The sequence below is a fragment of the Chlorocebus sabaeus genome, chromosome 16 (genome assembly GCF_047675955.1).
Source record: "Chlorocebus sabaeus isolate Y175 chromosome 16, mChlSab1.0.hap1, whole genome shotgun sequence".
Lineage (NCBI taxonomy): Eukaryota > Metazoa > Chordata > Mammalia > Primates > Cercopithecidae > Chlorocebus > Chlorocebus sabaeus.
In genome coordinates this window covers 17,227,130-17,251,827 of record NC_132919.1, presented here as the reverse complement: position 1 = coordinate 17,251,827, position 24,698 = coordinate 17,227,130, and the positions used below count along the sequence as shown (strand labels likewise).

The 24,698-nt window shown below is 45.4% G+C and overlaps 1 protein-coding gene across 4 annotated transcripts in view; it reads left to right on the top strand.

The window, feature by feature from the left end:
* The first annotated feature begins 3,759 nt into the window (after positions 1–3,759).
* COPS3 (COP9 signalosome subunit 3) overlaps positions 3,760–24,698 on the top strand; it is a 36,931-nt gene continuing 15,992 nt past the window's right edge. The window contains exons 1-6 of one of the 4 annotated variants that reach the window (XM_037987275.2): positions 3,760–3,919; positions 9,780–9,909; positions 16,605–16,717; positions 16,806–16,855; positions 20,236–20,328; positions 23,072–23,251. In XM_037987275.2, coding sequence (XP_037843203.1) covers positions 3,865–3,919; positions 9,780–9,909; positions 16,605–16,717; positions 16,806–16,855; positions 20,236–20,328; positions 23,072–23,251 — 621 coding nt within the window. In that variant the 5' untranslated portion in view covers positions 3,760–3,864. Of the gene's footprint in view, positions 3,920–9,760; positions 9,910–16,604; positions 16,718–16,805; positions 16,856–20,167; positions 20,329–23,071; positions 23,252–24,698 lie in introns of all 4 variants that reach the window. The other 3 variants (XM_037987276.2, XM_037987278.2, XM_037987277.2) reach the window with 3 other exon arrangements.

Genomic DNA, 24,698 nt, shown 5'->3' with positions numbered 1-24,698 from the left:
TTTTTTTGAGACAGAGTCTCACTCTGTCACCCAGGCTGGAGTGCAGTGGCCGGATCTCAGTTCACTGCAAGCTCCGCCTCCCGGGTTTACGCCATTCTCCTGCCTCAGCCTCCCGAGTAGCTGGGACTACAGGCGCCCGCCACCTCACCCAGCTAGTTTTTTGTATTTTTTAGTAGAGACGGGGTTTCACCATGTTAGCCAGGATGGTCTTGATCTCCTGAGCTCGTGATCCACCTGTCTCGGCCTCCCAAAGTGCTAGGATTACAGGCTTGAGCCACCGTGCCCAGCCGAATCATTGTAGTTCTTTACTTATCTTCAACATTTTTGGCTTTTACCAAAATCCACGTATATCCAATGGAAATTTGTCCCGTAAGTCAAAATGTCTGTCTTGTGTGTTGCAAGTGATCAAAGATTAAGGACCAATTGCTTCCATAGAACATTTAGGAACATTTCCATCTTAGAGTACAAGTGCTATAGTTATTCATCTAAATATGTCTGAAGTTCATCAATTTATCCTGGTGAATTTATCTACACTTTCAAGAGAACTATTATTATTATTATTATTTATTTTAAAGAAACAGGGTGTTACTCTGTCACCCAGGCTGGGGTACAGTGGCAAGATCATAGCTCAGTGTAGCCTCAGATTCCTGGGCTCAACCAGTCCTCCCACTTCAGCCTCCAGAGTAGCTGAGACAATAGTTATGCACCACCACAACCAGCTAGTTTTTAAAAAATTTTTTTTGTAAAGACAAAGTCACGCTCTGTTGTCTAGGCTGGTCTTAAACTCCTGGCAAGAGTATAATTATTAGCATTCAAGGTATAACTATTTAAGGTATAATTATTACTGTTATATTTCATGTTGACTACTGCAATAGCTTCCTGTCTCCCAGGTTATCCACATGAAGCCAGATGAATCTTTTTAAAATGCAGTTTTTGTTGTTGTTGTGGTTGTTTTGTTTTTTGAAGTTGAGTCTCTTTTTGTTGCCCAGTCTGGAGTGCAATGGCCTGATCTCAGCTCACTGCAACCTCCGCCTCCCGGTTTCAAGCGATTCTCCTGCCTCAGCCTCCCGAATAGCTGGGATTACAGGCACACGCCACCATGCCCGGCTATTTTTTGTATTTTTAGTAGAGACAGGGTTACATCTTACTGGCCAAGTTGCTCTCGAAGTGCTGGGATTACAGGTGTGAGCCACCATATCTGGCCTTAAAATGCAAATTTGATCCTGCTACCTGCTTGCATAAAACTCTCCAGTCCTCCCAATCTTCTCAGGAAAAATTCCAGTACCTTTAACACAGCTTACATAACCCAGCCCCTGTCCACCTTACAAACCACTCCCCTCCAACCACAAAGACATTCTTTCAGTTCTTCATTCTCAACTAGGATGCTTCTTTCACATGCAGGGTCTTAGCACCATACTGTCCTCTCACTCAGAAATATTTCTTCCCCCTTATCTTATTAACTCTTCCTCTTTTGGCCGGGCGCGGTGGCTCACACCTGTCATCCCAGCACTTTGGAAGGCTGAGGCGGGTGGATCACGAGGTCAGGAGATCAACACCATGGTGAAAACCCATCTCTAATAAAAATACAAAAAATTAGCCAGGTGTGGTGGCGGGCGCCTGTAGTCCTAGCTACCTGGGAGGCTGAGGCAGGAGAATGGCATGAACCCAGGAGGCGGAGCTTGCAGTGAGCCAAGATCACGCCACTGCACTACAGCCTGGGCGACAGAGAGAGACTCCGTCTCAAACAAACAAACAAACAAACAAAAAAACTCTTCCTCTTTCTTCGGAGCTCAGTTTATGCCATTTCCTCAAGAAAGCCTTCCCTGTTTCTCCCAGGCCAGGTCAATATCCTCTGTGACATGATTTTATAGAACCATGTTCCATTCCTTCGGAGCACTAACTCCTTTTCTCTAGGGTCTTCATGTGTTATCTGCAGGAGAGAAGGACCGAAACTGTTTTGTTTTGTTTTGTTTTGTTTTGTTTGAGACAGATTCTTGCTCTGCCGCCCAGGCTGGAGTGCAGAGGCACCATCTCGGCTCACTGCAACCTCCACTTCCCAGGTTCAAGTGATTCTCCCACCTCAGCCTCCCAAGTAGTTGGGACTACAGGCTACCAAGCCCAGCTATTTTTTGTAGTATTTTTAGTAGAGATGGTGTTTCACCATGTTGGCCAGGCTGGTGTCCAACTCCTGACCTCAAGTTATCCACTTGCTTTAGTCTCCCAAAGTGCTGGATTACAAGCACGAGCCACCGCGCCAGGCCCCAAGACTGTTTTTACTACCAGTGTATTTCTAGTGCCTGGTACAACACTTTGTAAGTGTCAGTAAACAAATGTTGGATAAAATTTTTAAATGCATGTTTGTTTCCTCAGTCCCTACTATGCAGCAAATCTTACGCTGGGCGCTAAAGGGGAATCAAGGTTAGTAAGAGAGATCCTTGACCTTAAGGAACTCCATGCCAGTTAGAAGCAACGGATCTGTAAACCAAAAGTACCTGAGACCAGTCTCAATCAATTGAGAAAGTTTATATTGCCAAGGTGAAGGATGCGATGATGACACGGCCTCAGGAGCTCCTCAGGACATGTGCCCAAGGTGGTCAGGTACAGTTTGGTTTCATACATTTTAGGGAGACATGAGTCATCAATCAATACATGTAAGATGTACATTGGTTAGGTCCGGAAAGATGGGCCAACTCGGGGCAGTTGGGGGGCTTCCACCTTATAGGTAGACTTAAAGATTTTTTGATTGGTAATTGGTTGAAAGAGTTACTATCTAAGGACCTGGAAGTAAATAGAAAGGAATAGCTGGTTACGATTATAAGGGGTTGTGGAGACCAAGGTTTTATCATGCAGATGAGGCTTCCAGGTAGCAGGATTCAGATAGAATAGATTGTAAATATTTCTTACCGGTCTTGAGTCTACCAATCTTAAGGTCTCTGTGTTGTATGTTTGTGAGGCATGTCTGACTACCACTTCCCATCATGGCCTGAACTAGTTTTTCAGGATAAACTGGAATGTCCTTGGCTTAGGATAGGGTCCACCAGTCAGTTGGGGGGCTTAGACTTTTATTTTTGGTTTACAGTTATGACATGGACTATAGAGACACATTTCTACAACACAGTAGAAGTGCAACATGAGAAGAACAAAGTGCTTTAGGGGACAAGTGGAGGAGGGAGACATCAATCCCAGATGGGGAAAATCAATTCACTTTCTTTTTGTGTGTGGTGTTACTTTTTTACTTCAACGTACATCTTGAATGAATAACTATAGTTCTCCCTATGTGCTATGTGCTGTCCTGAGTGTTTTATGTAGTTAAGGACGTTGAGATTTTACAGATGGGGAAAACAATGCTCACGACGGTCAAGTGACTTGCTCAAAGTCACACAGCTACTAAGTGGTAGAAAAGGCAGTTGAACCCAGGCTGCTTGGCTCCAGAGTCTAATATCACGCGGAAAATCTCATGGGAGACGTAGCAACTAAGTCGTGCTTCATTGAAGTATCTGTCCAGGTGGAAAGCTGCAGGGCCTCTCTAGCAAAATCCAGAACCAGAAAATACTTGCTTAATTATGAGTTTCGTTCCTTCCTTTGCCCACTATCCCCATTTAACGTGCGGAGGGATTTCACAAGTGCACTGAAAGAAGACGTCGGGGCCTATGGAACGCTAACTTCCGGCTACGGCGAGTGAGGCTGTTTCCATGGAAACAGTAACGGGTTGGCAGCTAGGTAGATTCTCGCGGTGCTTGAACCAGCGGAAGTGACGTCGCCACTCGCGAGGCCCTCAGGTGGCTTGCCGCGGCCCCTCCTCCCAGAGCGGCAGCCTTTTCCCGCGCGTGGTGCCTTCGGCGCTCGGGCCGCCCGGGGGAAAACATGGCGTCTGCCCTGGAGCAGTTCGTGAACAGTGTCCGGCAGCTCTCGGCTCAAGGTGAGGCCCTAGGTCACCGGGCTGGGCATGGGCGGGTACCGGGGACGGGCCTGCATCCCCAGGCGACGGGCCTGCATCCCCAGGCGCCAGCGCGGACGGCTGGGACAGCCCTTTTAGTCCTAAGCCTATTCTCTGGGGCCGGGCTATGGGTTGCGGCGTTTAGATAAGGGCAGGATCGAGCGCGGCCAAGTGTAGGCAGCCCTCTCGTGCTCCGCTGTCCTCGCCGGCCGGCCTCCCCTCCCTCGGGCCGCCGGGAGCCCCCTCCCCCCGGCCTGGGCCCCTTCAACCGGGTGCTTTGCTTGACAGTTTGGGGGCGTGACTTCCGCCAGGCGACATCTCGGGCGACTATTGGTCCCTTCTGTCTCTCTTGCCTTCGGTGATTGGCGCACCGCCATGTCAGCTTCGCCGCCGCTCCGCCGCCTGCTGACTAGGCCGCCGGGAGCGGGCGGGAGGCGAGTCGGTTCTGGGTGCCTTGGCTCTGCGGCTCGCCTCGGCCAGCTCCGCTGCCAGGCGGCGCACACTCGGGAACCCGTGCGCCTATTTTGGTCCTACAGAATGCTGCGGAAGCTCTCGCTCGTAGCTCTCCATTTCTTTTTCTTTATTTCTTTCTTTCTTTTTTGAGACAGAGTCTCGCTCTGTCGCCGAGGCTGGAGTGCAGTGACGCGATCTTGGCTCACTGCAACCTCCGCCTCCCGGGTTCAAGCGATTCTCCTGTCTCGGTCTCCCGAGTAGTTGAGATTACAGGCACCCACCAGCTCACACAGCTTTTTTTTTTTTTTTTTTTTTTTTTTTTTTTTTTTTGAGACGGAGTCTCACTCTGTCTCCCAGGCTGGAGTGCAGTGGCACGATCTCGGCTCACCTCAACCTCCGCCTCCCGGGTTCAAGCAATTCTCCTGTCTTAGCTTCCCGAGTAACTGAGATTACAGGCGCCTGCCAGCTCACACGGCTATTTTTTTTTTTTTTTTTTTTTTAAGACGGAGTCTTACTGTCTCCCAGGCTGGAGCGCAGTGGTGCGATCTCGGCTCACCTCAATCTCCGCCTCCTGGGTTCAAGCGATTGTCCTGCCTCAGCCTCCCGAGTAGCTGGGATTACAGGCGCCTGCCACCACGCCCGGCTAATTTTTGTATTTTTAGTAGAAACAGGGTTTCACCATGTTGGCCTGGCTGGTCTCCAACTCCTGACCTCAGGTGATCCACTGGCCTCGGCCTTCCAAAGTGCTGGGATTACAGTCGTGAGCCACCGCGGCCAGCCCACGCGGCTTTTTTTTTTTTTTTGTATTTTTTTGTAGAGATGGTTACCCCCCACCCTCCCGCCCCGAGACGGAGTCTTGCTCTGTAGCCCCGGCTGGAGTGCAGTGACGCGATCTCGGCTCACTGCAAGGTCTGCCTCCCGGGTTCACACCATTCTCCTGCTTCAGCCTCCCGAGTAACTGGGACTACAGGTGCCTGACACCACGCCCGGCTAATTTTTTTTTTTTTTTTTTTTTTTTTTTTTTTTTTTTTTAGTAGAGACGGGGTTTCACTGTGTTAGCCAGGATGGTCTTGATCTCCTGACCTGGTGATCCGCCCACCTCGGCCTCCCAAAGTGCTGGGATTACAGGCTTGAGCCGCCGCGCCCAGCCGAGATGGGGTTTTTACCACGTTGGCCAGACTGGTTTCAAACTCCTTACCTCAAGCGATTCACCCACTTCGGCCTCCCTAAGTGCTAGGATTACAGGTGTGAGCCACTGCGCCCAGCCAGGACTCCATTTTTAGGGGTAGAATTGTGATGATTTTGCTCTCACTTTCCATGTTGTTTGGTTCATTCATTGCATATGAATGTACCAAATTCTGGACCCGAAATTAGAATAATTAGATGCTGGCTGTGAAGGCCCCTTTAACTATCCCGTGCTTCAGTTTCTTCGTCTGCAAAATAAGTCCCTAGTTCATATAGAGTTGTGAAGATTCAATGAGAGAAGCCATGTAAAAGCACTTGGAACAGTGACTGTCATAAGGGGTGCAATAAAAACAGCTGCAAATTATTGTTACCATCATTAATTGTAAAGTTCTAGGAGCTGCATGACCTTGGACAAGTCACCTTTAATCTCTGAGTCTTTTGTATCTCCACTGTAAAAATGGAGGGGTGCTTTTACCTCACTGGTGTAAGACAAATGATCTGATATGGAGCTGCACTTAATAAGAGTTCTTTCTCTTTTTCCTTTTTGTTAATAGAAATTAGGTTCACAGGGAAGGCACAGGCTTGCTTTTTCCATGAATAAAGGAACCACTGGTTTAATTTATGCCACAAATACCTAGTGTTCTCCTTCCTGGGGTGTAGTGTAGTTAGAAACTTCAGGTTGAAATCCTGTCTCGGTCACTTCTTGTGTGAGCCACTTAATTTCCCTGGGCCAATTTTCTTAATTATAAAACAGAACTAGGGCTGTTGTGGGCATCAGGTTATAGGATGCTATAGGAACAGTTTGCTAGACAGAGATAAATATGGTAACTTTCATTGATGTCGGCTGCTGTGCCTCACACTCACTGCATAGGAAATCTTTGAGTTTCAGGCCAGGCGGGTGTGGTGGCTCACTTATGTAATTCCAGCACTTTGGGAGACCAAGCTCACTCATGTATTTCCAGCACTTTGGGAGACCAAGGCGGGCAGATCACCTGAGGTCAGGAGTTGGAGACCAGCCAGGCCAACATGGTGAAACCCCGTCTCTACTAAAAATACAAAAAATTAGCCAGCTGTGGTGGCGGGAGCCTGTAGTCCCAGCTATTCGGGAGTCTGAGGCAGGAGAATGGTCTGAACCTGGGAGGCTGAGCTTGCAGTGAGCCAAGATCGCGCCACTGCACTCCAGCCTGGGAGACAGAGCGAGACTCTGTCTCTAAATAAATAAATAAATAAATAAAAGAATTTTATTGCCCACATCTCTGGTTGGACTGATTTCAGATGCACTCTGTGACACTTAAGCTTTTTTTTGACTCTGCCCTTGGCCCTGCGCTAATTAATTATCTAATGATTCTATAGTGACCTAGCTTTTATTTCAGTTTCAACTTGGCACTGATTGTTAACTAGTAGAGAACTAATGGATTGCAATGCTTATTTCTGGGTGCTACAAATTATTGTTAATATATTTAGAGTAATGGGTTAAAAGGCAAATTATTCAACTAGAATAAGTTACTTCATACCTACCAGTGAGATCTGTAATACAATGAAGATGAGTTGGTATTTCCCAGTTAAATCTGTGTGATCTGAAGAGGTGATACCTAATAAGATCACAGCTGTTTTATTTTTTTTTTTTTTTATTTTTTTATTTTTTGAGACGGAGTCTTGCTCTGTCGCCCGGGCTGGAGTGCAGTGGCCGGATCTCAGCTCACTGCAAGCACCGCCTCCCGGGTTTACGCCATTCTCCTGCCTCAGCCTCCCGAGTAGCTGGGACTACAGGCACCCGCCACTTCGCCCGGCTAGTTTTTTGTGTTTTTTTTTTTTAGTAGAGACGGGGTTTCACCGTGTTAGCCAGGATGGTCTCGATCTCCTGACCTCGTGATCCGCCCATCTCGGCCTCCCAAAGTGCTGGGATTACAGGCTTGAGCCACCGCGCCCGGCCCGCTGTTTTATTTTTGTTTTGTAATGCATGTGTGTAATATATTTCCTTTGCTTTCAGTAAAACGTATCAAATTGAAAAGTGTTAAATTATCAGAAGTACCTAGCTATAGTCACTTGTATTTTAAACTTTATACTATGTTGTATTCTTTTAGTAAGGAAAAGATTATGCAGTTGCTCTGCAGAAATAGAGAAGTCAGAAACTTGAGGTTAATGCCCATGGTCTTAAATGTATCCCTACTGTTACCAGAAAGACAGCTAGAGTGTGACCATGGTATCTTCATGAGAGTAATTGTCAAAATTGATGGGTCTACTTCGAGGTACCAATTTAGGCCTAATTTTTTTTTCCCCCGAGACGGAGTCTTGCTTTGTTGCCCAGGCTGGAGTGCAGTGGTGCAATCTCAGCTTACTGCAGCCTCCATCTCCCGGGTTCAAGGATTCTCCCACCTCAATCTCCCTAGTAGCTGGGATTACAGGTGTGTGCCACCACACCCAGCTAATTTTTGTATTTTTAGTAGAGATGGTTTCTCCATCTTGGCCAGCCTGGTCTTGAACTCCTGACCTCGAGATCTGCCCACCTTATCCACCCAAAGTGCTAGGATTATAGGTGTGAGCCACAGCACCCGGCTGAGGCCTAATTATTAATAGATTCTGTACCTTAGTTATTAAAGCGTAGCATTGCAGGCTGGGCATGGTGGCTCATGCCTCTAATCCCAGCACTTTGGGAGGCCAAGGTGGGAGGATTACTTGGGCCCAGGAGTTAGAGACCAGCCTGGGCAACATAGCGAGACTCCTGTCTTTACAAAAAACTTAAAAATAAGATGGACATGGTGACGTACACCTGTAGTTCCAGCTACTCGGGAGGCTAAGGTGGGAGGATTGCTTGAACCCAGGACATGGAGGCTGCTTTGAGCTGTGATCACACCACTGCACTGCAGCCTGGGTGACAGAACGAGACCCTGTCTCAAAAAACAAAACGAAACAAACATACTATTGCAGTATACGGGAAAAGTAGATCAATTAGATTAATTCAACAAGTAGCTGCTTGATGAGCTGCTAAGCAAGTGTTGTATTCTAGAGCTGGAGAAAGGGACAGTCCCTCCACCTGAGTTTACTGAATTACCTAACCACCACAGTCCCATGCGAGGCAGAGAGGGCAGATACCGAGCTCAGCCATGAGGAAGGGAGCTGAGATAAGGGTCCAGAGACGCCGCAAGTTGATTGTTGAATGCTGGATGAAGCTCAGTTCGTAGCAGAGGATGTGGGGGAGAAGGACAGAAAACAGCCATGTGTAGAAGCATAAAGAGGAGAGAAGATAGAATGTTGATTTTCTGAGCTTGCTGTAATCAGAGAGTAGGTGTGTGAGGGGAAGTAGCAGGAGATAAGGCTGGAAAGGTAGCAGGGACCAGTTACTGAAGGGCCTTAGTCCAGGCTGAGGCGTTTGCACTTCTTAAAGTCATTGGAGTAACTTGATTGAATGCAGTTTAGAACTGACAGTACTAATATGGAGTGTGGGTTGGAGGAGAGAAAGATCACAGTAGGCAGACCATTTAGAAGATTTATGATGTAGGCCGGGTGCGCTATAATCCCAGCACTTTGGGAGGCCGAGGTGGGTGGATCACGAGGTCAGGAGTTCAAGACCAGCCTGGCCAAGAAGGTGAAACCCCGTCTCTAGTAAAAATACGAAAAATTAGCCAGGTGCAGTGCCAGGCGCCTATAATCCCAGCTACTCGGGAGGCTAAGGCAGGAGAATCGCTTGAACTCGGAGGCGGAGGTTGCAGTGAGCCGAGATTGCGCCACTGCACTCCAGCTTGGGCGACAGAGTGAGACTCCATCTCAAAAAAAGAAAAAAAAGAAAAGATTTATGATGTAATCCAGAGAAAAAATGATGAGGATCTGAATTAGGGCAGAGAGGGGAGAGAGAAAGAAATGGAGCTGAGAGACCTAGGAAGTAAAACTAAATCATTTGGATGCAGAGAGCTGTTAATAGTAACATTTGCATTTCGGCTTGGGAGACTGGAAAAGAGAATAGAGAAAAAGGTGAAACATTCAGAGTCAGAGAGAAGTAGGAGGTCCAGGTAATCTCTAACTCGTTTTGAGACCATGGATAGGTTGATTCACCCCTCTAGTCCTTCAGGATCCTCATCTGAAATGAAGGAGATGTAAGAATCCTTTTTGGGCACTTCAGGCTCTGAAGCACAAAGTTGTGGTTAGAGTTCCATTAGTTTAGTTAGTGCTGTAGCTAAAATGCAATAGTGTTGTTTCTGTTTTCCAGGGCAAATGACACAGCTTTGTGAACTGATCAACAAGAGTGGGGAACTCCTTGCGAAGAACTTATCCCATCTGGACACTGTGCTCGGGGCTCTGGATGTACAAGAACACTCCTTGGGCGTCCTTGCTGTTTTGTAAGGGGCATCTTCTTTTATAGTTTTGTGCTTGTTAAAACCGAACATTCTGCACTTTCTGGCTTTATTTTTATTTGTTTATTTATTCAAGACGGAGTCTCAGTCTTAGTGGCGCAATCTCGGCTCACTGCAAGCTCCGCCTCCCGGGTTCTCGACATTCTCCTGCCTCAGCCTCCCGAATAGCTGGGATTACAGGTGCCCACAACCACGCCTGGCTAATTTTTTGTATTTTTAGTAGAGACAGGATTTCACCATGTTAGCCAGGATGGTCTCCATCTCCTGACCTTGTGATCCGCCTGCCTCAGCCTCCCAAAGTGCTGGGATTACAGGTGTGAGCCACCGCACCTGTCCCTGGCTTTATTTTTATTTATTTATTTATTTTTGGTATAGAAAGTAAACTGTTGTAAACAACATTGAGCTCTTTTGCAAAACTGAAATTATAGCAGTTACAGTTTAATCATTCCAACTAATCATTGCTTGTTATATTTTGTTCAATTTTACCTTTTTTTTTTTTGAGACAGAGCCTTGCTCTGTCGCCCAGGCTGGAGTGCATGTGTCCGGGCACAGTGGCTCATGCCTATGATCCCAGCACTTTGGGAGGCCGAGGCAGGTGGATCACCTGAGATCAGGAGTTTGAGACCAGCCTGACCAATAGAGTGAAACCCTGTCTCTACTAAAAATATAAAAATTAGCTGGGCATGGTGGTGGGTGCCTGTAATTCTAGCTACTCAGGAGGCTGAAACAGGAGAATTGCTTGAACCTAGGAGGTGGAGGTTGCGGTGCGCTGAGATCGTGCCACTGCACTCCAGCCTAGGCGACAGAGTGAGACTGTCTCAAAAAAAAAAAAAAGAAAACCTTTATGTTTATACAAATTCTGAAAATTTGTTTTAAAAAATGGCCATCTGAATTGTGGGGACTATAGTTTGCATTTATCTGAGTACTTTTATTCATGTAATCCATAGGATTGTCCACATTTTCTAAATTAAAAAGAAATTCGGAAGAGTACTGCCGCAGGGCATGGCAGAATACATTGAATGAAAATATCGGCTGGGCACAGTTGCTTATGCCTATAATCCCAACACTTTGGGAGGCCAAGGTGGGAGGATCATTTGAGGCCAGGAGTTTGAGACCAGCCTAGGCAACATAACAAGGCCCTATCTCTGCAAAGAATAAAAAAGTTAGCTGGGTGTAGTGGTACATGCCTGTTGTACCACTGGGTGTAGTGTACATGCCTAGCTTCTCAAGATGCTGAGGTGGGAGGATCGATTGAGCCCAGAAGTTCAAGGCTTCAGTAAGCTACAGTTAAGCCATCGCACTCATGACAAAGTGAGACCTTGTCTCAAAAAAAGAAAAAGTATGAAAAGTCCAAAGCAACATTGCTTAGAATTCCCTTCAAACAAATTTAAACTATTTAAGACCAAATTAAATAGACCTTATTTTAATTGGGGTTCTTTGTAACTGTGTACTTGACAGTAATTCTCTTGATGTTATAGTATTATAAATTGGGATATTGTGGTTGTCATGACTTTTGAAATGATATAAATAAACTGAGAAGAAATTGACTTAAAGTGAGAGTCTGGCGTCACTTACACTGGGATTCCTGAGACAAAAGTATGTGTCTGGAGCAGAGTTTAGAGAAGATCTTTGTCAGAATGGAAGGATCTAGAGTTATGCTCTGCAATATGGTGGCCACTAGCCATATGCAGCTATTTAAATTAAAATTAAAGATTCGAGTGCACTTGCCATGTTTCAAGTACCCAGTAGCCACATGTGGTCACATGTCCTTGTCTTAGCACGGATCTATAACATTTCCACCACTGCAGATAGTTCTATTGGACAGTGCTGGTAAGGATTTCTACTGTGTGTATTTTCTTATTTATATAAAAGAGCAGATGCTGGGCACAGTGGCTCACACCTGTAATCCTAGCACTTTGGGAATCTCTATTTGAGACCAGCCTGGGCAAGATAGCAAGACCCCATCTCTACAGGAAAAAAAGTGGCCAGGTATGGTGGCTTATGCCTGTAATCCCAGGACTTTGGGAGGCTGAGGTGGGCAGATTGCCTGAGCTCAGGAGTTCGAGACTAGCCTGGGAAACATGGCGAAACCCTGTCTTTACAAAAAGTACAAAAATTAGGCAGGCGTGGTGGTGTACACCCATGGTCCTGGCTACTCAGGAGGCTGAGGTGGGAGGATCACTTGAGTCCAGGAGACTGAAGCTGCAGTGAGCTGTGCTCGTGCCACTGCACTTCTGCCTGGGTGACAGAGCAAGACCTTGTCCCCCCCCGCCCCCCAAAAAAAAGCCAGGTGTGGTGGCGCATGCCTGTGGTCCCAGCTACCCAGGAGGCTGAAGTGGGAGGATTGCTTGAGGCTGGGAGGTCGAGGCTACAGTGAGCTATGCTTGCACTAGTGCATTTCAGCCTGAGTGACATCAAGACCCTATCTCAAAAAAGAACAGACAGCATGCATGTTTTATACACACATAAACTCACATATATGTATATATCAGGTGAGTAATGGACATGAAAGCATTTTGAAGCTATAAGGTGTTTTACCATTGTATGTGTTAGGTAAGGTATGGAAAGAACTCTGAGATTCTGGCTGAGGACCCTGGTTTTGAATCTGTATATTCTTCCAATTTTGAGTTGTGGGGCCCAGAGCTTCATATTTTTATTTTTTATTTTTATTTTATTTTATTTTATTTTTTTGAGATGGAGCTTAGCTGTGTTGCCCAGGCTGGAGTACAGTGGTGCAATCTCGGCTCACTGCAAGCTCCGCCTCCTGGGTTCACGCCATTTTCCTGCCTCAGCCTCTCCAGTAGCTGGGACTACAGGCTGAGTAGCTGGGGCTACAGGTGCCCGCTACTATGCCCGGCTAATTTTTTGTATTTTCAGTAGAGACGGGGTTTCACTGTGTTAGCCAGGATGGTCTTGACCTCCTGACCTTGTGATCTGCCTGCCTAGGCCTCCCAAAATGCTGGGATTACAGGTGTGAGCCACCGCTCCTGGCCCTGAGCTTCACGTTTTTATTTATAAACTGGCAGTTGCAATGCCTCACTGACCTATTGTGAACCCCAAGTGAAATTGTTTCTCACGTGTCTTATAATTACAAAGTGTAAATACGGATGTGTGGTGACATTGTTAAGTCAAATAATGCAGTATAGATGGAAGTAGACAAACCAAAAGATGTAGGAGAAATTATGATTAGGTAATATCCATTTAGTTTTTCTTTTCTTCTTTCCTTTTTTTTTTTTTTTTTTGAGACAGAGTCTCACTCTGTCATCCAGACTAGAGTGCAGTGGCGTGGTCTCAGCTCACTGCAACCACTGCCTCCCAGGTTCAAGCGATTCTCCCACCTCAGCCTCCCAAGTAGCTGGGACTACAGGTGCATGCCACCACACCCAGCAAATTTTTGTATTTTTAGTAGGGAGGGGGTTTCACTGTGTTGACGAGGCTGGTCTTGAACTCCTGACCTCATGGTCCGCCCACCTTGGCCTCCCAAAGTGCTGGGATTACAGGCGTGAGCCACTGCACCCAGCTTGCTTTTTTTTTTTTTTTCCTTTGAGACACAGTTTCACTCTGTCCCCCAGGCTGCAGTGCAGTGGCTGGACCTCTGCTCACTACAGCCTCTGCCTCCTGGGTTCAAGTGATTCTCCTGCCTTGGCCTCCCAAGTAGCTGGGACTATAGGCGCATGCCAGTATGCCCAGCTAACTTTCGTATTATTAGTAGAGACTGGATTTTGCCATGTTGGCCAGGTTGGTCTTGAATTCCTGACCTCAAGTAATCTGCCTGCCTCGGCCTCCCAAAGTGCTGAGATTAGAAGTGTGAGCCATGGTGTCCGGCCTGATTTTTCTTGAAATTATGTTTCAACAGTACTTTTTTTTTCTAGAAAGGAAATTTCTGGCCGGGCGCTGTGGCTCAAGCCTGTAATCCTAGCACTTTGGGAGGCCAAGACGGGCGGATCACGAGGTCAGGAGATCGAGACCATCCTGGCTAATGCGGTGAAACCCTGTCTCTACTAAAAAATACAAAAAAACTAGCTAGGCGAGGTGGCGGGCGCCTGTAGTCCCACCTACTCAGGAGGCTGAGACAGGAGAATGACCTAAACCCGGGAGTCGGAACTTGCAATGAGCTGAGATCCGGCCATTGCACTCCAGCCTGGGCGACAGAGCGAGACTCCGTCTCAAAAAAAAAAAAAAAAAAGAAAAGAACTTGAAATTTCCTTACAACCAATGCCTTAATAGTGCTAGTTTACATGATTTCTTTCCTAAAACCTATCACCAGCGCCTTCTCGGAGTGTTTCTTATGGCAGTTGATGGCACCATCTGCTGAGTTACTTGGGAAGGATCACCTGAGTCCTCCTCCTCACCACTCCACTCCTCCTGTCCTGCCCATCAGTTGTTCTGTCAGTGTTATTCCCAAGTATAACACAGCTGATGGCAGCATCTTTAACCTAAGCCTCTGCCCACCTCCAGCCAGCCCATAGGCTCTCACTCTTGGTCCCCCTTAGTATGTTCTCAAAACAGGAAAAGCAACAACAGTTTTTTGTTTTTTGTTTTGAGACGGAGTCTCCCTGTGTCATCCAGGCTGGAGTGCAGTGGTGCAATCTCGGCTTACTGCAGCCTCTGCCTTCCAGGCTCAAGCAGTTCTCATGCCTCAGCCTCCTGAGTAGCTGGGACTACAAGTGTGCGCCACCACACCTGACTAATTTTTATATTAGTAAAGACAGGGTTTCACTGGATGGCCAGGCTAGTCTGGAGCTTCTGGCCTCAAGTGATCCACCTGCCTCTGCCTCCCAAAGTGTTGGGATTACAGGCAGGAGCCACTATGCCCACCTGCAACAACTGATTTTTTGTTTGTTTGTTTGTTGAGACGGAGTCTCGCTCTGTCGCCCAGGCTGGAGTGCACTGGCGCGATCTAGGCTCACCTTAAGCTCTGCCTCCCAGGTTCACGCCATTCTCTTGCCTCAGCCTCCCGAGTAGCTGGGACTAGAGGTGCCTGCCACCATGCCTGGCTAATTTTTTGTATTTTTAGCAGAGACGGGGTTTCACCGTGTTAGCCAGAATGGTCTCAATCTCCTGACCTTGTGATCCAACCACCTGGCCTCCCAAAGCGTTGAGATTACAGGCGTGAGCCACCACGCCCGGCCTTTTTTTTTTTTTTTTTTTTTTTTTTTTTTTTGAGACAGAGTCTTGCTCTGTCTCCCAGGCTGGAGTACAGTGGCACGATCTCGGCTCACTGCAACCTCCGCCTCCTGGGGTTCAAGCAATTCTCCTGTCTCAGCCTCCTGAGTAGCTGGGACTACAGGCATGTGCCACCACGGCCGGCTAATTTTTGTGTTTTTAGTAGAGATGGGGTTTCACCACATTGGCTAGGCTGATCTTGAGCTCCTGACTTTGTGATCTGCCCACCTCGGCCTCCAAAAGTGCTAGGATTACAGGCCTGAGCCACCATGCCCAGCCTATTTGGCTTCATTTAGTGGAATTTTTCATCTTGAAAGTTGTTCCTTATTAAACATATATATATGTGTGTGTGTATATATATATATATTTTTTTTTTTGAGATGGAGTTTTGCTCTTTTTGCACAGGCTGGAGTGCAATGGCACCATTTCAGCTAACTGCAACCTCCACCTCCCGGGTTCGAGTGATTCTCCTACCTCAGCCTCCCGAGTAGCTGTTATTACAGGCATGCATGCACCACCATGCCCGGCTAATTTTTTGTGTTTTTAGTAGAGACGGGGTTTTTCCATGTTGGTCATGCTGGTCTCGAACTCCTGACCTCAGGTGATCCACCCGCCTTGGCCTCCCAAAGTGCTGGGATTATAAGTGTGAGCCACTGTGCTGGGCATAAACATATTTTTCTTTTTTCTGGGTTTTTTTTTTTTTTTGAGATGGAGTCTCGCTCTGTTGCCCAGGCTGCAGAGTGCAGTGGCGCAATCTCGGCTTACTGCAAGCTCAGCCTCCTAGGTTCATGCCATTCTCCTGCCTCAGCCTCCCAAGCAGCTGGGATTACAGGTGCCCACCACCACGCCCGGCTAATTTTTTGTATTTTTAGTAAAGATGGGGTTTCACCATGTTAGCCAGGCTGGTCTCAATCTCCTGACCTCATGATCCACCCGCCTTGGCCTCCCAAAGTGCTGGGATTACAGGCGTGAGCCACCGTGCCCAGCCACATATTTTTCTTAACCCTTATTTGTGTCTGTTCTGTATCTGGATTGTGCAAAATAATCAGGTCAGGAAAATCTCACAGATTCTAGTTCTTATTTATTTGCTTTTTGAAACTGGATCTTGCTCTGTCACTCAGGCTGGAGTGCAGTGGCATGATCATAGCTGACTGCAGCCTCAACCTTCTAGGCACAAGTGATCCTCCAGCCTCAGCCTCCCAAGTATCTGCAACTACAGGTATGCACCTCCATGCCTGGCTAATTCATTTTTTGTAGTAGAGACAGGGTCTCACCATGTTGCCCAGACTGGTCTCAAACTCCTGGCCTTTAGCAGTCCTCCTGCCTCTGACTCCGAAAGTGCTTGGATTACAGTTACGAGCCACTGTCCTGACCTAGTTCTTAATTCTAAAAAATACTGTTGCTCATTTAATTTTACAGAGTATCGGAGGCAGGATGGATTTCTTGGATACGTTGCTTCTGTATTTTATCCCATGAACTATCAGGTTAATTTGATTATTTTCTCCTTATTCTAGGTTTGTGAAGTTTTCTATGCCCAGTGTTCCTGACTTTGAAACGCTATTCTCACAGGTTCAACTCTTCATCAGTACTTGTAATGGGGAGCACATTCGATATGCAACAGACACTTGTAAGCTAAATAACATTTTATTCTCCATTGAAAATATTTTGCCCTTGTGGTTATATTTATATTTTCAATATTTTGTTATTGTATCTAGTTGCTGGGCTTTGCCATCAGCTAACAAATGCACTTGTGGAAAGAAAACAGGTAAGAAATACTATTCAAGTATTCCTAGTTTTGTTAAAATATGTAACTAGCTTACACAGTGAACTACTTTATTAAGATTCCGGTTAGTACTGAGCATCCACCACCTAGATATCTGTGGTCACTTGAGAGCACTCACAGTCATTGCTGTAAGCACAGGAAGCCCCCACGTCCCCTGAATGAGGTGGGGGCATGGGGAGGTGTGGCGCCTCAGGGAGGCTGCTGCTGGAACCAGCAAGTAGTTGGAATTACCAAGCTAGTACCATGTGTTTTTTTGTTGTTGTTTTTTTGTTTTTGAGACAGAGTCTCGCTCTGTCACCCAGGCTGGAGTGCAGTGGCACAATCTCGGCTCACTGTAAGCTCCGCCTCCTGGGTTCACGTCATTCTTCTGTCACAGCCTCCCGAGTAGCTGGGACTACAGGCACCTGCCACCACACCCGGCTAATTTTTTGCATTTTTAGTAGAGATGGGGTTTCACCGTGGTCTCGATCTCCTGACCTCATGATCCACCCGCCTCGGCCTCCCAGAGTGCTGGGATTACAGGCGTGAGCCACTGCACCCAGCTGCTAGTTCCCTTTATGTTGTAATATGCTGGGTTTTGTCTGTTACATTTTTTGTTTTAACTTTTAATTAGGACATTATTTTAGCCTTACAAAAAGCTTTAAGAATAATATAACAAATTCTCATACATTTCACCTAGATTCTCCAAATGTTAACATTTTATCACACTTATTTTTTTCTCTTCCTCTCTCTTTTATTCTGAGCCATTGGAAAGTAAATTGCAGATATGCTATTGCTGTTCTTTATCCCTAAATACTTCAGTGGGTAAAGCCTAAAAATTAGGACATTCTCTTACATAGCACAGTGTAATGGTCAGCATCCAGAAATGAACTCTTACTTTTTTTATTTTATTTTTTTTTCGGAGACAGAGGCTCGCACTGATGCCTGGGCTGGAGTGCAGTGGCACCATCTCTGCTCACTGCAACCTCTGCCTCCCAGGTTCAAGCAATTCTGCCTCAGCCTCCTGAGTAGCTGGGGACTACAGGTGCATGCTGCCACGCCCAGCTAATTTTTTGTATTTTAGTAGAGACTGGGTTTCACTATGTTGTCAGACTGGTCTTGAACTCCTGAGCTCAGGCAGTCCTCCCGCCTTGGCCTCCCAAAGTGCTAGGATTACAGGCGGGAGCCACCACACCTGGCCCAGAAATGAACGTTAATATAATGCATCAACAAATTGATGGACCCCATTTAGATTTTTGGCCAGTGAAAAGGACTGTCTTTTGCTATAAAAGGACATTAGCTGTTCAGACAGTGTACCGTATAGCAAAAGAAAACCATGGACCATGGATTGCATTACATTGCTTTGTCTCTTTAGTGTCCCTTAATCTGGAACAGTGCTTCAGTCTTTATCTTTTATAATATTAACACAATTTATAATATGGGTTTTTTTTGTTTTTTTGTTTGTTTTGAGACAGAGTTTTGCTCTGTCGCCCAGGCTAGAGTGCGGTTGTGCAATCTCGGCTCACTGTAACCTCTGCCTCCTGGGTTCATGCCATTCTCCTGCCTCAGCCTCCTGAGTAGCTGGGACTACAGGCGCCCGCCACCACCCCTGGCTAATGTTTTGTATTTTTAGTAGAGACCATGTTAGACAGGATGGTCTTGATCTCCTGACGTCGTGATCCAACCACCTCAGCCTCCCAAAGTGCTGGGATTACAGGCGTGAGCCACCACACTCGTCCTATAATGTGGGTTTTTAAAGTTTTAATTTAGTTATTTATTTTTTTGAATTGGAGTCTCATTCTGTTGCCTAGGCTGGAGTGCAGTGGTGTGATCTCAGCTCACTGCAGCCTCCACCTCCCGGCTTCAGGCGATTCTCGTGCCTCAGCCTCCTGAGTAGCTAGGACTACAGGCACATGCCACCTTTCCCAGATGATTTTTGTTTTGTTTTTTGAGACAGAGTCTTGCTCTGTCACCCAGGCTGGAGTGCAATGGCACAATCTCGGCTCACTGCAACCTCTGCCTCCTGGGTTCAAGCAATTCTCCTGCCTCAGCCTCCCAAGTAGCTAGGATTACAGCTACCATGCCCGGCTAATTTTAGTAGAGACAGGGTTTCACCATGTTTGGCCAGGCTGGTCTCGAATTCCTGACCTCAGGTGATCCACCTGCCTCGGCCTCCCAGTGATTTTTGTATTTTTAATAGAGGTGAGGTTTTGCTGTGTTGGCCAGGCTAGTCTCTAGAACTCGTGACCTCAGATGATCCGCCTGCTTCAGCCTCCCAAAGTGCTGAGATTACAGGTGTGAGCCGCTGCACCCAGACAGTTGTTTCTTTTTAACTTGAAAGTGAATTTAAGATTAGTGGTTTGAAAGAGGCTGAAAATAGAACCAGTTGTTATTTTGTAGTACTGAGTAACTGTGTTTGAAAGAGATGGTTAAGAAAAATCATGAGTTTTTGAAAAAGCTGTAAGTTATTGAGCTATTTTTAGTCTCTTCATATATATATATATATATATATATATTTTTTTTTTTTTTTTTTTTTTTTTTTTTTTTTTTTTGAGATGGAGTCTTGCTCTGTTGCCGAGGCTGGGGTGCAGTGGAATGATCTCAGCTCACTGCAACCTCTGCCTCCCTGGTTCAAGCGATTTTCCTGCCTCAGCCTCCTTAGTAGCTGTTACTACAGGCGCATGCCACCATGCCCAGCTAATTTTTGTATTTTTAGTAGAGATGGGGTTTTGCCACGTTGGCCAGGATGATCTCAATCTCCTGACCTCGTGATCCACCCACCTTGACCTCCCGAAATGCTGGGATTACAGGTGTGAGCCACCGTGCCCAGCAATTTTGGAAGAGACTATATTTTAGTCTTTCAAAAACGGATTATGCCTCATTTGACACTTGGTCTTGTTATTTATAATCAGGGCAGGAAACAGTCCTTTTGAAATCTATGGTATTAGTTTTGGTAGTAATTTACTACCAGTAGGGGGTAGACTGCCCTATGGGAAAATATCAACACCCTTATAATTTTCCTAAACATAGGCTGTTGTCTCTTGTATAATAAGTGATTTGGAAAGTTTTTGTTTGTTTAGATGTTAATATAATGAACTGTTCAGAAAGTAATACTGTTTTTGATTGTTGATCTTCATTGTAAAAATAAAAGCTTTATGATTTAAAAAATGGTGCTGAGTTATCTAAAAATTCCAAGAAGCAGCTTAAGAAAACATTTTCTGACTTAAATGGTACAGAAATTTCCTGAAAGAGTATGGAAACCTCATATTGCTATTTAAAGGAACCTATCAATTAGTGTTATTTTTTATTTGTAAGTGACAACATAAGATCCAATGTGCTGCCATCTTTGAGAACTTATCTGAAAGAGATGTCATTTCTGACAGCCCCTGCGAGGAATTGGCATCCTTAAGCAAGCCATAGACAAGATGCAGATGAATACAAACCAGCTGACCTCAATACATGCTGATCTCTGCCAGGTAAGCAGCCAAAGTGTGTGATTCACACCAACTCAGAGATGTAGGTTGTTGATGGGCTTGCTCAACATTGGGTTTGATAAACGAAGGCAAGTTGGCGGATATTGTGATGTGTTATAGAAGTCAGAATATGTAGGTACATCTGTTACATTCAGGCGGGTGCTGGATGCAGACTCTAGGATAGGGCTCAACTAGTAAGCTTGTTGAACAGATAGGGTAATTAATTCTTGTAACTTTTTTTTTTTAGACAGATTCTTGCTTTGTCATCCAGGCTGGAGTGCAGTGGAACGATCTCAGCTCACTGCAACCTCTGCCTCCCGGGTTCAAGCAATTCTCCTGCCTCAGCCTCTTGAGTAGCTGGGACTACAGGCACCCACCACCACACCTGGCTAATTTTTGTATTTTTAGTAGAACAGGGTTTCACCACGTTGGCCAGGCTGGCCTTGACCTCCTTCCTGACCTTATGATCCACCCGCCTCAGCCTCCCAGAGTGCTGGGATTACAGGTGTGAGCCACCATGCCCAGCCCTAGTTGTAACTTTTTTTTAAATCTTGAATCATTTTTTTTAAATTGTGGAACCTGCTGGGTGTGGTGGCTCACACCTGTGATCCCAACACTGGGAGGCTGAGGCTGGTGGATCACCTGAGGTCTGGAGTTCTAGACCAGCCTGACCAACATGGAGAAACCCCGTCTTTACTAAAAATACAAAATTAACTGGGCGTGGTGGCACATGCCTGTAATCTCAGCTACTTGGGAGGCTGAGGCAGGAGAATTGCGTGAACCCAGGAGGCAGAGGTTGTGGTGAGCCGAGATTGCACCATTGTATTCCAGTCTGGGCCGTAAGAATCAAACTCTGTCTCAAGAAAAAAAAAAATTGTGGAACCTGAGACTGAACATATCTAACTTCTTACACCTTAAAATGTTACTCATTTATCTTTTTTTTTTTTTTTTGAGATGGAGTCTTGCTGTGTTGCCCAGGCTGGAGCGCAGTGGCACGATCTAGGCTCACTGTAATCTCCGCCTCCCAGGTTCAAGCAATTCTCCTGCCTCAGCCTCCTAAGTAGCTGGGATTATGGACGTGCACCACTACACCTGGCTAATTTTTGTATTTTTGGTAGAGATGGGGTTTTACCATGTTGGCCAGGCTGGTCTTGAACTCCGGACCTCAAGTGATCCGCCTGCCTCAGCCTCCCAAAGTGCTGGGATTACAGGCGTGAACCACCATGCCTGGCCTCGTTTATTTATCATATTTTGTGAGGAGCTGGTATATAATGAAGTCTCCTTTCCATTCTGTTTGCTAGCCATCTATTTCTTCTCTACAAAGGAAACTGTGTTAGTAATTTCTTGTGTATCCTTCCAAAGACTTTTTATGGACATAAAAGCAAATATGAATATATATTTTCTCATTTTTTACACAAATTTTAATCTATGCAGACTCTTCTGTGGCTTGCTTTTTGTATTTAACGTATCTTGGAGATGATTCCGTAGTGGTACTCTACAGGTACGGAGTAGTCTATAATATGAGTATGCCATGGTTTCACAAGTCTGCATGGGGTATTTACATTGTTTCCTTCAAGAATAACATGGTGTGTGGATTATTTCAAACACATGTTCTAGTTTCATATGAAGATGTGTCTTTTTTTAATGTTTTAAAAAAATTGTGATTGAGGTACAACATACGGACAGTAAAATACTAAAGTGTATAGCTCAGTGAGTTCGTATGCATGTCTACACTGCATCTCCATTAGCTAGATAACTGTTCTAAGGGCTTGCTTTGCTGAGTTGCACAATTCCCTACATTTACCTAAAGGATTAAAACACTGGAAAGGATTAATTAAAGGAAGCACTTCTACTTTTATCACACCATGCTGGTCTCTCCATTCCACTAGTTCAGTAAAGAGAAAGAGGACACACTCTTTTGCCCTCTAATCAGATGGGTAGGGATAGGTTAAGGGATAACTGAGTCTTGTCTGTAGAATTCTCTATTCTCAATCGTCTATAGCATGCTTGGCCTTATAGCTGTTTAGCTTTTTATAAAGAAATGCTCCACCAGGTGAGGTGGCTGACGCCTGTAATCCTAGCACATTCGGAGGCAAAGGTGGATGGATCACTTGAGGTCAGGAGTTCGAGACCAGCCTGGCCAACGTGGTGAAACCCCGTCTTTACTAAAAATACAAAAATTAGCTGGGTGTGGTGGTGCACGCCTGTAATCCCAGCTACTCAGGAGGCTGAGGCAGGAGAATCACTTGAACCTGGGAGGCAGAGGTTGCAGTGAGCCGAGATTGCGCCACTGTACTCCAGCCTGTGTGACAGAGTGAGACTCCGTCTCATTAAAAAAAAAAAAAAAGTAATGCTATTTTATTCTGAATGGCTAAGAAAATGGAGTACAGGTTGATTAGTCCTAATCCAAAAATTTGAAACCCAAAATGCTCCAAAATCTGAAATCTTTAGAGTGCCAACTTGGCACTCAAAGTGCTCATTGGAGCAATTGCATTTCAGGTTTTCAGATTAGGGATGCTTAACTGGTATGTATTCTGCAAATATTCCAAAATTTGAAACACTTCTGGTCCTAAGCATTTCAGATAGCAGATACATGAAATGTGTTGACATTTAGATCATTTTAGTCAATAAAATGTAAAACACAATTACATTATTTGGAAATTTCTGGAATCTATGAATTTTCTTCTTCTGCTAATACCTGTCTAAGTAAAATTAAAGTGATGATTTAATATCAATTTGTTCACAGCTTTGTTTGCTAGCAAAATGCTTTAAGCCTGCCCTTCCATATCTTGATGTGGATATGATGGATATCTGTAAAGAGAATGGAGCCTATGATGCAAAGCACTTTTTATGTTACTATTATTATGGAGGAATGATCTATACTGGGCTGAAGAACTTTGAAAGAGCTCTCTACTTTTATGAACAGGTAATCATTTCTCTAAAAATTAGCTGAGGTTGTTCTGAACTCATATGATCAAAAAAGTGATCCCATAGGTTTGTGGCTAGAGTGGACTGATCCCGGGGCCTCCGTTTCAGGTGGTGGTCCTTTCAGAGACTGCTTCTCTGTCATCAGGTAAATGGTGGTAACCAGATCCCTAAGTTGAGCAGTGCCAGTGCATAGAAGAGCACTTGTGGGTGGGTTCTAATCTAGGCTTGCACTTATACCTTATCTGATTTGGGATAAGTTATGACATCTCTTGACCTTTATAGCTTCCTTTGCATATAAGGAAGAGATTGAACTGAATGATCTTGGATGTGTCTTATTCTAAAACCATGTGTGGTATTTTGTTAAGTTTTATTTACTCAGTGAAACATTCTCTTGATTCAAAATTTAAAGGGTATAGAGGAGTACACAGTAATAGTCCCTCCCACCCTTTCTGTGTCTGTCTAATGAAACGTAGTACACAATTTGGTAGACTATTCTGGAGCTTTACTCAGACTTTGAAAAAGAGATACATAATATTGATTAATAAACCCGTTGTCTTAAGGTAAATTAGCTAGATGTTCATACTTTCCTTTTTAGTTCATAGCATGTATTAATAAAGGATATTTAAAACCTTCAGGGAGCTCAGTTTAGTTGGAATTCTAATACATAATACACACACCACACGTACACACATCCATGGCTCTGAACCATACCATAATGAGTGGTTGATGTGCCCTGTTGAGGGGACCTGAGAAGGGCCACCATAAGGTGCCAGTAGGCGGAAATGGTGTCATTAAAGCATGTGTCTAGTCAGGTCAAATCTTCAAGGTGACTTCTCTTTAAGACTACACATTCAGAAAATTATAAAAATGTACTTCATAGCCACTGGATGCATTATCATTGCTGTAGCCAAATATAGTAATTCATGAGCAAACTGGTCTTGAAATATCAAGATGATGTATGTGTTAAAAAGGTAAGAAGGGGAGGGTGCGGTGGCTCGTGCCTGTAATCCCAGCACTTTGGGAGGCCAAGGCGGGCGGATCACCTGAGGTTGGGAGTTGGAGACCAGCCTGATCAATGTGGAGAAACCCCATCTCTACTAAAAATACAAAATTAGCCGGGCATGATGGTGCATGCCTGTAATCCTAGCTACTCAGGAGGCTGAGGCAGGAGAATTACTTGAACCCAGGAGGCGGAGGTTGCAGTGAGCCGAGATCACACCATTGCCCGCCAGCCTGGGCAACAAGAGCAAAACTCCGTCTCAAAAGGGAAAAAAAAAAAAAAAAAAAAAAAAAAACAGAGCAAGAGGCTAGGCATGGTGGCTCACACCTGTAATCCCAGCACATTGGGAGGCCGAGGCAGGCAAATCTCCTGAGGTCAGGAATTCAAGATCAACCTGGCCAACATGGTGAAAATGTCTACTAAAAATGCAAAAATTAGCTGGGCG